Source organism: Acartia tonsa, chromosome 3 (assembly GCF_053477335.1).
Source record: "Acartia tonsa isolate MP-2025a chromosome 3, ASM5347733v1, whole genome shotgun sequence".
Taxonomy (NCBI): Eukaryota; Metazoa; Arthropoda; class Copepoda; order Calanoida; family Acartiidae; genus Acartia; species Acartia tonsa.
Window position 1 is genome coordinate 15,181,842 of NC_137262.1, and position 13,854 is coordinate 15,195,695.

The 13,854-nt window shown below is 30.6% G+C and overlaps 1 protein-coding gene across 6 annotated transcripts in view; it reads right to left on the reverse strand.

Moving 5' to 3' along the window:
* Positions 1-12,926, reverse strand: part of CaMKI (Calcium/calmodulin-dependent protein kinase I) — a 67,151-nt gene extending 54,225 nt beyond the window's left edge. For all 6 annotated transcript variants that reach the window (XM_080152830.1, XM_080152829.1, XM_080152827.1 and 3 more), the window contains exons 1-2: positions 12,734-12,926; positions 12,057-12,147 (exon numbers count right to left, since the gene is read on the reverse strand). In XM_080152830.1, the coding sequence (XP_080008956.1) occupies positions 12,057-12,147; positions 12,734-12,782 (140 nt within the window). In that variant the 5' untranslated portion in view covers positions 12,783-12,926. The remainder of the gene's footprint in view (positions 1-12,056; positions 12,148-12,733) is intronic.
* Positions 12,927-13,854: the final 928 nt, after the last annotated feature.

Genomic DNA, 13,854 nt, shown 5'->3' on the forward strand with positions numbered 1-13,854 from the left:
TTACTTTATAAACCAATTTTAGTATCTTTATATATTTTGTCTTTTAAATAAGAATAAATTAAGTTTTCCCGATATGACCTTAAAACTAATAAATATCCATTGAATAAGAACCAGTTCCCATCCATACCGAAAAAAATATGTGTCGTACTACAGACAATTTTCGACGAATGTTATATCCGCGGAAAGCTGACTTTGCGAAGCGATCATACTCAATCCGTACTTCCGTATATCAAATTGAAAAAAATTCTCTAATTCAAGTTCCTGTCTCCTATGTGAAGCTTGCCTATTGAGAATATTGTATGTTGTGTATGTAAGCATTCGATGATTCATACACCCCCATTAAACAAAAGGAAGGACAAATGAAATAAAAATATTCAACCATTAAAAATGACAACCCCTTTTTTGCATGGTGTCCAAATAAAGAAACTAGAGCAATTTAGACAGAAGACCGACAGACTAAGTGTGTTATAGAGTATATGCTCATTGGTCATACGAAAAAATCAGCTATCTATTTTGCATAGCAACCAAACAAGTCATAGTTTTTCATTAAGGAATCTGCATTAGTTAAATAGACAGAAATACAAAAATGTAGTAAAGTAATAAAAAAATTTATCTACTAGTCCAATTTTTTATTATTATTTACTTATTTCCTTGTCCATGAGCACTAGCACTGATACAAATCTTAACTCAATTTAAGTATTCGCTATCATATAAGTAAATATTGAATCTTACACACATCCATAAATCTAATGTTTCTTCCAATCAAAAATAGAATTAATAACAATAGGTACTTCATAAATTTAAGAAAAATTTAAATATTTTTTTTTACAGTGTAGCTTATAGCGTAGGCAATGTCAAATACAAGAAAGGATTGGTTGACAGCATATTAAGCCATCTATAGAAATGCATTTAAAGCGATCAAAAGAAGACGGCTAATTGAATTCCTTTTAGAGGTCTATCACATAGCAGTATGGGAAGGGTAATGAATATGAAATGCCAATGTACTTTCAATTACATCATATTTCTATAGCTTTATTAAATAAGGATAAGAATTTAATAACTTTTGATAGAAATAATGTCTTTTTTTTAAATTCCACCTTTTAAAAATAGCAATATCATTGTTTATGTTTGCGTACAAGCCTTTATACGCTGTTTGACTTTTGTTAAAATACCAATTTATTAATGTATTCAACGCCCTATTTAAAAATTACCCATTAGTGTTTTTGTCGGACAAATATGGTTTTTAAGAGCAAGGTTTTAGAGCACGCACTTTAGGGAGGGAGTAAGGCGAAAATTAAAACGCCCAAGAACAATAAGTGAGATTGTTTTTGGGTGGTAGAATTAATATAGACCATAATTTGACTATATATAATAGATATAAACCACTTATCAAAATCAGTTTTTAAAAACAACAAATAAAAAAAATACTTTTTTATAACTTTAAACGAAAATTGGGAAATGTTCCTTACCCTTTTTCACCCCCCCCCCCAATGTTCATACACAACTTACAAATCCCTGTGCACTCTACTGCATTTAACCCTTAATAAAGTTGTTCGTATATAAGTACTAAAGTCTCAGATTTTGATTATACAATTAAATTCAAAGTACAAGAGAACTTGTTCTAAAGCTTTGCAGTTATGGTAATTAAGGCAGTTACATTAAGTTTATATGTACATAATAATTATACTCATTTACAAGGTTTCATATCTATGTAATAAGATTCGCAAAAATAACTTCCCTCTCTGCAAATTCCAAAATTGCATTGTGCAAAGTTTACAAGTTTGCCCCCCCCCCCTTCCCTCCCTCACCAGTCAGTGCTAGTGCTCATCCCCCTGGAAAAAGTTAAAATTAAAAGCTGTCCTCCAACTATGTATAGAATGTAGGATTCCAGGGGTAATAGGGTATATAAAAAAAAGGATAAAGGTACATGCTTGCTTACTTTGTTAAGTACTGAATGCCTTGACTCATTAACTGGTGATTTAGACATGGTCCATATATTTAAAAATATTTTTTCGTATCCTTGTGAGTATCGCACATTCTCTGTAATTAGGCCATGTCTGTACTTTTCAAAATAAAATTTTCTACATTTGCCTGGCGATTGTTTACATATTGCTACTGCATAACAGTTCATACGTCTTATTTCATATGAATTTTCTGCGGTGCTATTAAACCTAACTGTACTTGTTTTGATATATTCCAACCCTGTCCCCATTTTTCAATTGCCTATATCTCCTTCCCAACCACTTGTTATTTTCTTGATTTGATTTTCTCCCCTAGTCAGCAATTTTGTCTGATATTGCAAAACTTACAAACCACAAACTTTGGGTGAAAGGCAGGGGCTGCTATTCAGCCATTTAATTCCATTAGAAATTGCCGAAAATTTAATATTTTGATGGAGTAAAGTTGGAGTAAAACTTGTTTATGGTGTAACTGAAAGGGAAGTGGGTAAGAAGGGGGTTGAGGGGAAATTTTCACTTAGAATTATTTGTCAGAATCACATTCCCTTTTCCTTGGGTAAAAGGGTAAAGGGTTCGAGATGCAGATTTTTTAGCCAAATATGCAAATTTTTGAGAGCCGATATTTTCTAAATTTAGTTATTGTCCGCCAGTCTCTGTGAACGGATAGTTCTAATCTTTAATTCAATCATGTTAGACACGTCCTATTGATTTTAAACTATCCATGATGCCTGCTTTAACAGTTATGTAAATCTAAGAAAGCGTAGCAACTCTATAATAATTATTTTGTTGTAAATTCGCTTTTATAAGTTGTCATTCTATCCTTGCTAATATTAAAAATCATTTTGGTTGAAATAATTTGTAGAAATGGTTTGTAATCCAGACTAATACAAATAAGGGCCACCATTACTCATAATATATCGATTACAAAGATAACAAATATAAGTGGACAAGTAACTTTTTATACATCATATCTACCCAACCATCGAACATATCATATTTTCACAGGGAGCGAAAGGATATTAGGAAAAAAAATATTTAATATCCCTAAGAATTATATTTAACTACAGATAAAGAATGCAACTGAGAATGGGAGGAAGATTAATTTATATTCCACTGCCCTATCCCTGTAATCCTGAATTTCTAGCTAACTTTTTATCATTGTTTTAGAAGCAGGCCAATTCTGAATGATAATAACTCTGTCATTTACATTTAATTTGTTTTAAATAGGGGACGTTTGTGTGTCTGTCTGTCTAATAGTATTAGGAGAGAAGAACTATAGTGTGAACCCCTTTTTCGTAAATCTGACAAAGGAACTCCTCCAGCTGACAAAAAAATTTAAACTTTTTCGAGTATATAATTTCTAGAAAGCTAACTTTAAATTAAAGAATTCAACAATTCATAACTAACTTATTGAAGGATTTGTAATATGCTTTACACTATACTAGAAAATAAATTTTAACACGATATAATTTACATGAGAAAAGCTTTATGTTAAGAAATGCGACTATTTACAGCTGACTCTTTATTTGAACAAAATGAAAAATATATGCCCTTTCTCTTCCCCATATGTGTACAGTGTATACACAGTTCAACGCTAGGGCCTATTGAAAACGTAACGAACGTACTGTTGTATTGCTATTTGTTGTTATTTTATTTTTATATAATTTATTTTGAGGTAAACATGAAACAAACTATGAATTTATGTATTTTAAATGATTATAATGATACGAATTACGAATTAAAGATTATAAATCATGTACATTTGAAGTCCGAGTTATTATTTTTTTGTTTTTATAGAAACTCAAGAAAAAAATATGATTTTATTAACTTAAATTCATAAAGGGATTTTTATTATTTTACAACGATTGCAATAGATGAAGCATATTTATTATTAATGCACAGATAAAACATAGATGTGAAACAACAATATGAAGGCAGTACTTCATGTGATGGACTTGATTTGAGTAAAAGTTGAAAAAACAGCTCTAATTAACTCTATTGAAAAAACTAGAAAACTTCAGTTTAATTCAACCAATGAGATTTCATGTATGCTCCGATGCGATTCATTTATTGGCTCAATCAGACATTACCTCTCTTTCTTAGTACCTTTATTGTCTGTCTATTCATGTGTGTTTACCAAGGGATCTCTCTAACCGATTAACTGATATGGTTCTCCTTTATAGTGAAGCTTCTCGTAAGTCTAGAAAAGTTTTTTCCTTTTTCTTTTTAAAACTAAAACTAAAATTCAATAATTTCAAAATTTTGGCTATTTTTCATTTTCTAAAACTATTTTTGCATAATTTTACACCTTACTAAAAAGTTTATGAAAAAATGTAAAAAAATTATGACTTGCCAAAACGCAAAACCATTAGACAAAATTTCCGACAACAAATTTAACGCCGAGTTACTAAAAATTTAACATTTTACTAAATGTTAATGTGGCTCTGAGTGTGTGTGTGTGTGTGTGGAGTTTGTGTGGTTTTTTTTCATGCTTTTTTACCATTTTTAGTGAATGATTTATGTTATTTTTGTTTAATGAAGCTTGTACCTCGAACTAGGAAGGGAAAAAATATCCATATATTATAAGTATGAGGGGAGAATTTTAAACACAAAAAAAGAGAGAAAAATTAAAGAAAAGAAAAAGAAATATTCCAAATATATAGAATGCATATGTAGAGTTTCTATATATTCTAAGTGTATTTTTATTTGGATTCCTTATTTTTCACCAAATTTTTTGTTTATCTAACAATTCCCTTTATAAAAATGTTGTCAAAAACTAAAAGTAATACATTTTGTTAGAAATCCTTGAATAATAAAAAAAACATGTTATTTTGGACAGCTACTCCATACCGACACATATAACATTTATTTCTTTATGCTTTATACATGCTTTAGTAGCGTAACTTCTATACAGTTGAAACTTTTCCAGAAAGCAGATTAATATCCGCAGCCATACTGAAACATTATGTATCGTATTGTATTACAGCCAGTTTTCTACAAATATTAAAAAATAGGTATTAACTACAAAACTGGTTTTATTTCATATTTTTTAAAATTTCCGCGGTAAGCTGTCTGTGATACAATGCGATATGGTTATTCTTATCTTATAATATATCTAAAAAAAATACTGACTTATACATAATCAGCTTATTAAACAGCTAAATGGGTTACTATATAGTGGATGTGGGTATGATGTGAAACTGTAGCTCATACAAGAATATTAAAATCACTCAATATTTGTCCTAGCCAATGGCTTTTGTGGTATTTCGTTTTTATTAGTAAGATTATTGGTTCAGATCTTGATAAATGCCATTTTTTTCTTTTCCCATAAACCATTCAAGGGTATCAGCTCCACAAAAGAGGATATTTTGTGTTCTTGTTCTTTGTATATTTATTTAATAGGTTGTGTGTCTGTGTGTAACATTTGTTAGTGTTTAGAAGATGAAAAAGATGTTATGTTAAATGTTATTCTATCCATATACAAGTCCAGCTATAGGTCAATATTTTTCAAACTTAAACATCCAGGATTGAAAAATCTAGGATCTATCCTGTAGGGCTATTATGTGTTGACTTCAACTTAAGTGTAATTTTAAATATTGATTCAATATCAACGGAATTTTGAGCTCCATATTTATTAATCCAGGAGAAAGTTAAAAGGCTATTAAATCCTAGATTTGTGCTACGAAAATTTCCGTCCAGATTTTTAAATTGATGCGTTTACACGAATATGCGTGTAGGAGAGGAATGAAACATAATACAATACATTGTAAGTCTATTAAAAGGGAGACGGAGTTAAGAAAGATATATAAGAGATAAAGATAGGGGGATGGTCAATAATTTAACAATACAATTTCTAAGAATGTTGGGCGGTGTATTTTTGTCCATACTTAATAATAAACAAGCACAGTTAAAAAGCTTAGGTTATATTTTTTCATGGCAATCCATTTTATTTGATATTATGTTTCAAAAAATTCATTGAAACAATGTATGGTGATATTTTTATTACAGTTTTAAAACAATTTAAAGTATGGAATATTGCTTTTTGGTCCATTTGAAATTACAAGCTCTCTTTGAATTGTCTAACTTGCTTGATTTTTTACCAGGCGCGTGCAAAGGAATTTGCATGCATGTTAGATCAGTTAAAAAGGGGAAAGGAGGTCAAGCAATTATTTCCTAGGGATCTTAAGGAAATAGTTAATGAACGATAGATTGTTAAGATGGAAATAAATAGATATAATACGATGCTAACCTTAGTTTTTTTCGCATGGGTGTGAACCGGTTCTAATTTTTAGAATGGATTCGAGAAATTAAATTACCTCTTTCGTAGATCAATATTAAAGGTTAAAATATTTGGAAAATTTTAGTTTGAACCAACCAGTTAAAAGTATCCAATTTTTTAAAAGCCAACAAATAAAAAGAGAATTTATAAACCTTCGGGTACCAAACTAATTCACAGTCCAATGTCCCCTTTCTACTTTTTGTAACTTAGGGGAATTCCACGCCCCCCTCACATAAAAAAAAATCCATTTCGAAATACGTATGTACATACGTTTGAATGTTGAGGCAAATCCTAAATGAAGGTATAAATATTTTCGTGCAGGCATCCTAAAAACTAAGCACCAATAAAGTTTTAGTAAATAAGCTTAAACAAAGAAAACAATAAACTCGGGTTTTACAGACAACTTGATAAAAGTAAAAGAATCCTATTGAAATAATGAAGGGAAAGGCGAATTAATCTACAGCCCTTTCATCTCTCCAATGTTTACCTTTTAACAAAGACAGATTTAAACATAATTAAAGGAAAAATTTATTTATTTTTTATTGTCATTTCGCTGTCAACAAATATTGGTTGGCTTGCTTTCATTATATCTCCCAATTTTAAATTTATGGAGGTGTTGACTTCCCTTGGCCCCTCTTCTGCACTCTTATGTTTTTTATTACACAACCTACTACTTTAAAAGCCTGCAAGGAAAATAACCCACAAAAATTATGCAAAACTTCAAATTTTATTCCAAGAATTTTGTAAAATAAATTGTAAGACTAATACAGACAGACTGGCTGACAGACATACGCACAGACAAACAGACAGACGGACAGACATGTTTCACAAAACAGATTTTGCATGATCTAATTCTGTATAAAAATAGACATGATTTCTTGCTTTAAAGATCATTATCGATTATAAATTCAAATAAATTCTACCATACAATAAAAAGTAAAAGGTTAGTTTACTCCGCATTTACGTCTATTAAAAGTTTTAACAAGGATGACAACATCCATAAAAGCGAAGCACTGAAACGGTAGGACAAACGGACATTAACACTTATATAGTGTCAGAACTGAATAATCAGAATATAAATGTATAACAGTCGAAGCAAAATTGTAAGTAAATTTGTTGAAAAACTGCTTGATACAGGATAATGTTTATGGACATATTTACATTTTTGGGACTTGATTATAGAGTTGCTTCGCTTATAACATTATACTTTGTTGTCCCAGGAATCAGTAAATCAAAAATCAGATCAATCTGATGATTAGATCACATAGAAATTTGTTGTTAAAATAGTAAAAAAATCAACATGTTTAAAATGGACGTACGGACATTCTGGTAATGATTATAGAGTTGCTACGCTTTCTAAATCGTACCTAACTACTACAGGAATCACTATGCAAAGTTTGAAATCAATAGGACAATTCTAGCATGCCTAAATTAACGAAAAAAGCTATCCGCTACGTACGTACGGACGGACCGACCCTAATTATGGAAAAACTTCGCTTTTAAAAGTGTGTTCTAAAAAGTTTAAAGGATTGGCTAATAATGATGAAGATATAATTACAAAAGATAAATAGAGATATTAAGATGCTGAGAGAGATAGCTAGATGATAATTGCTATCACATAGTTGGATAGAAAGAGATATCCAGACAGGGGTAGACAGAGACAGGAAGCCAGCAAAATTGGCAATAATTATCCGTATCTCCCCCTTCCCCTGCAAATTTGGTCCAACTAATGGAATATGATTTTTTCTTCTTAAAAGGAAGGCGGTGATCAATAGCAAGAAAAAGTAGATAGACAACGGAAAATGAGCAATTATAGATTTTAAAAATTACTATGAAGTCTAAATAAAATAAAATAAGATTAGAAATTGAGATGTTTTTAGTAGCGAAGCTACTCTATAATTTGAAATGTCCGTCTGTCTGTATGTCCGTATGTCCGTATGTCCGTATGTCTTAGTTTGGGGGAAACGTGATTTTCTCGGCTCCTATAAAAGATAAAGGGCTGAAAATTTTTGACAACATTCCCATTATTAAGGAGCACAATTAACTATAAAACATCAATAGCGATAGGACCGCTTTTTAGCAGGTTTTAGGCTATTTTTGTATTTTTCACATTTTTCTCCATATCTTCGGTGTTTATGGTCCGATTTCCAAAATTTTTTCAGTCTTAGATATCAAAATTAAATTTCCTGTCGTTTCAAGAAAACATCAATGGTGGTCAGACTGCCTTTTTGCAGGTTTTTGGCTATTTTTATATTTTTCACATTTTTCCTCATATCTTTGGTGTTTATGGTCCGATTTTTAAAATTTTTGTAGTTAAAATTATCAAAATTAAATTTCCTGTTGTTTTGAGCATCCAGTATGTAATTTACTTTGACCGTCAGTCTGTTCGTCGTATTACTGAAATATAAATATTATGAAATTAAAAAAATTTTTGAAAAGGTTTCGTGATTTATTTCCTAATATACAATACATGCTTTTGACAACTAATCTTTAAATTCTTATACATATTTTTATGCTTCGCTACTTATGGATGTTGTCATCCTTGTTTTTCTATTTTTAACTCTTTCCCTGCTTGTAAGATGATATATTAAGGAGGGTACAGAGAGGGGTTTAATCCAGGAATTTTAAGGGATAAGCCAATAATTGATAATTTGATATATATCCTTAATGATGAAAAACAAAATTACCCCTTCTGTAGATTAAAATTATTGGTTAAATTGTTAAACTAACAAATGAGAAGTTAATATAGGTACCCAAAATTTTTGGGCCAACGAAAGAGATTGGGTACCAGTATAATTTACAGTCCAACTCCAATGTCCCGTCCCTCCCTGGTTTTAATCTAGTGGCATTTATAATCATCTAAAACCACACAAGCTCCATGTAATCACAAAGGTTTCAAACCCAGTGTTGAGACACTAACTTACATAGCTGATGTTTTAAAGTCAAATAAAAATAATATTTTAAAATACATGAAAAAATTCATTATTCAAAGATGTTGGTTTAAAGCAGCAAATTATCAGCACATAATAATAAAAAAATAATTAAAATTTTTTTAAAGACACAAAAATAATATCTGCTTTTTCAATTTTATTTCCCTTGCAAATGAGTTATAGAAAGATTTAAGAATCAAATATGCTTTATCTACTTCAAAAAAGTGCTATTATTTAAAGAAAATACAATTTTATAATGAACAAAATGTTGTTTAAACCCCAAACCATGGTACAGAAATGTTGTGGTCATCCAACAGTAATTGGACAGTTAATAAGTGGCTTGGAAAACCACTACAACAGCATTTAAACAACATCCCACAACACTGCACCACATATTTTTAAAAATTATCTTTGAATTTAATAAATCTACCCTTCAATTGCATAAACCTAATTGACGACACTATAACTGAAAAGTTAATATGATTTTTTTAGTTGAAAAATGTTTTTTGTATTAAAGAAGAACTGCTGTAGTTTCTTACAATTAATGTTCCAAAAACATTGCAAGATCAAAACAGAATTTAAAACAAAGCTATGTACACCTTGTACGTACAGGAAGATAAAAAGAGTTGCTGAGGTTTTTATTCCAGGGCTTGGCAGCCGCGTAATAGTATTCATATAAACCTGTTTTGTTGATTAATAAAAAAAATATTGAACGATCGGATTGTACTATTAGAAATAGATTAAACATTAATTTTTAAAGATATTAAACACCGATTTTAAGACTACTTATTAGTAGCAGATGCGCGGCTGCTGAGACCTATTTTTTTCCTTGTTTCATCTCGCAACTCATGCAATACAAATTTGGCTGAACTCAAAATTGATATCTATTTCACGGTATATCAACTTTAGCATGATATATTTATATCAAACAGTTCTTCAGTCTTTACAGAAATTTTTGTTTCGTAACAAAATCATTTTTTAAGACAGTTTAAAGCAGTAGGTAACATTTACAAAAATTGCATTCAATTAATTTTTTTTGTTGAAAAGTTTAGGTCCAAAATATGTTTTTGATAGGGAATAATGACAAAAAGACACCAAACACAAACCCAAAAGATGTAGAAATAAAATTTGAAAATGTCATTTAGCAACATTTGCGGTTCGTGGTTTACATGCAAAAAATATTTGCAAAAGGGGGTTTAAGTTTTCAAAATAGAGTTTAAGGGGGGGGGGGGGGAGTAAGTTTATGTTATAAGGTTTAGGAGAATTTATTTTAGTATAAAACTTTATGAAAAAAATGTAAATTTTGTTGCAAGCTTCTTTATTGTTTTATAAATTGTTAGAATATTCGTAGCTTCATATGTAAATTGTACAAATATGAAGTAAATGTATACAAATTTATAAATACGAGGCAATAAAATTCATATTACCAGGGCTCGGCACCCACAATTAAACCTGTTTAGGTGCCCAAAAGATATTGCTAAACTGACTGAAAGATTTAAAATTATATAAACATCTAGTTAATTTTTATAGCAATTAAATTTGTTGCTTATGCACGCCTGCCGAGCCCAACATATTACTCTTTTCCATACATTTATAAAATACATACATTTGAATGCTTTAGGGATTTTGACTTTATCCTTTTTGTGCAGCCCAAAGCTAGTTATATCAGCAACAAAAATTGTCTACATTTTAATATTTCCTGTATTTTTTTTCTCCAAATTTCCCTAATTCTGAAAATCAACTAATATAAATCAACTAGTATAATCGGAATATCAAACCTAAAGAAACTTACTTATTACAAAAAAAATAACAGCTAGATTTAATTCAATATATATATGTGTTAAATTCACAGGGGGTGAAAAAGTCTTTTGCTTCATAATTATTTATTTGAAATATATTTCGTTGAACATGGCACCCTCTTCAGTCTATTCCAGTTTATAGATGTTTCTTTTAAAAATTATGAGGGGAAAAAACAAAAAAGAACCATATACCCCCGTCTATATTAGTTGCATAAAACTATATTTTATATTTTCATGAAAATGCCATTACAGTCAGATTTACATTGGCTACGCGAATACCAATCTTATTTATGTGTTCCAGGTGTGCCAAAAAACTTGAAAACATGTTTTTTACTTTTTTTGCAATAAATAACTTCAGGGCGACCTTTTAAAGGTATAAATTGGAAAATATCTCTAAAAGAATTTTTACTTTATATTGAATTCAAACTTTTTGGGTACATTTTAATTATCATTTGCTTATTAACAGAAAAACCATTCTTAAAATATAAAATTTATCTTTATGTATTTTGAGAAAATTATTTCAAGTTATCTATCCCTTAAACTCATAAAATCTACAAATTTATTAATGTTATGACTGTAAATTTTCCATAAACTCATGTATAAACATTTAGACAAATGTTAATGAATAAATTTATGTGATCTATGGACAAGATAAATTAATGAGATTTCAAAATGAACACACACACATATACATATTATAAACCCCACTCAATCTCATGTAATTTAATTAATGAGCCAAAACTTTAAATTTCTGATTGATTCTCACTAATTAATGTCAATTAATAAACGTATTAGATTGAATAAATGGTTTTGAAGTGGTAGAAACGCATTTACAAATTTTTAATAGCATGTAATAATAATTTATATTCACAATAGAAGATTTAAATGTTTTGTGGCAGTAGTAGGTACACTATATAAAATAACCAATGAAATAAATGTTGAACATAGAACAAATTTTAATGCATTTTTTCTGTTTTTGTCAATTTTTCAACAGAACAATTGTACATTTCCAAAAAGCTAGAAAAGAAATTTAAAATTTAAAGCAGCAGAAGCTACAATAACATTTAAAATAAAACATTAAGGTACTTACGTTCCAAGTATATCCTTGAGGTCATACTTGTCCTCCACGCTCACCACCTTCCCGTCCTTCTTCCCCTCCTTGGCCTCGGCTTTGGCGGCCTCCTGGTGGTTCAAAGGAACTTTGATTCTATTATGTTTATTGACAATGAATGGTAAACCATCTCTTTTTAAAATTAAAGCCCCATTAACCCACTTCTAAATACATTTTCGAAAGACAAATTCTTTATTTCGAAAGGCAAATTAAAGTACATTGCCATAATATCTAACCCATATAGCATTATAGTTTAAGGCCGCAAAATTGAAATAAATTTAGTCACAAACCCCTAAATCTGCAAATTACTAAGTACCTTTACTAGTATTGACCTTTACATTTACAATTTGTATATAATCTTCAGGGCTCGGCAGCCGCGCGTCAGCCGCCTGTAAGCCTCAGGGTAATCAACCTTTTACAATTCTATATATCAGCTGGATGTCTAAACCTGACCCAATTAAGACAATCAGTCTTTTTAAGATAAAATTTCTTATCATCCATACTAGTTTTAATTTGAGGCCTATCCGCGACTGACGCGCGGCTGCCGAGCCCTTATAATCTATGTCTAGGCTAATACAGATTATTGACCACAAGAATTAGGTGCAAAGGATTATATATTTAATTGTATTTAGGACAGAAAATAGAATCAATAATTCCCTTTTCCGCCTTCTCCTTACTCCCCGTTTTCTTGCCAAACAGGGGCATTCTCAGTGACGGCGGCGGTAACGGCGGGTTAACGACGTTAGTCAAGTTTTTATGAAAAACGGTTCTTCAGCGCCGATTTTGATTCGGCTGTCTGTGCTCACAGTGATGTATAATCACCTGATCTACTTTGTTCACTGGTAAAATTAATAAATCACTTGATAAATTAATTAAAAACTAATTACTGGTAAATCACGAAGTGTGTGTGTGTGTGTATGAACCTATGTAAGTATGATCAGTATATTGATCAACTATAGGTAAAATACTGGTTCCAAAACTCTCAACACTATTTTTAGTGTGAAGCCTTCCTTCTCCCACACACGTCTGTGTGTGTGTGTGTTATTGTTACGTGGTATCCTGTGTGTGTGTATGTCAACCACTGGTGTGCCTCCTGAGTACGCGCGCAAAGAATATACTGTCTTATATCAACATATACATACATATATTTATGTGCACGCACGCACAGCGCTATTCTCTCTGCGTCTCGTCGTCGCTTTGTAAAACCTTCCCATCCACCCCATCCCCAACTTCTTAGTTAACCATTCCCAATATTTGCGTACCTTTCTTTCCCTCGTCCCTTTTTTACTTACTTTTAACTGTGGAAGCTCACTTTCAAGTTGACCTTGGCGATACACACAGACACACACAAAAAAAACCTTACAAACCAACACACACATAACCACCACTAGGCAACAAAACCAAAGTTTTGTGTGTATGTGTGTGCGTGAGTGTGTGTGAATGTGTGTTTTTTTGTATGTATGAGCAATCTTCCCTCAGAAAAAAAATAATGCTTAGAATGTCAAGTTTGATGAGAAAAAAATTAACTTGCAAATTTCGTAAAGATAAAATAGAAGAAAAACAGTATAAATTTTGCCTGTGTAAATCTTCTTTGCAAATTGATTTGTTCTATACTATACTACAAATTAATTCAACAATATCACGTTCTATTACTTTTATTCTATGACTATGTCAATATATTTGAACTAAGCTTTGATATCAAATAAAAGTTCATTTAGGTTGAAAATCAAGTACTCGAATTGATTTCTATTTCAACTGTTCTTTGTTTAACCTAAGT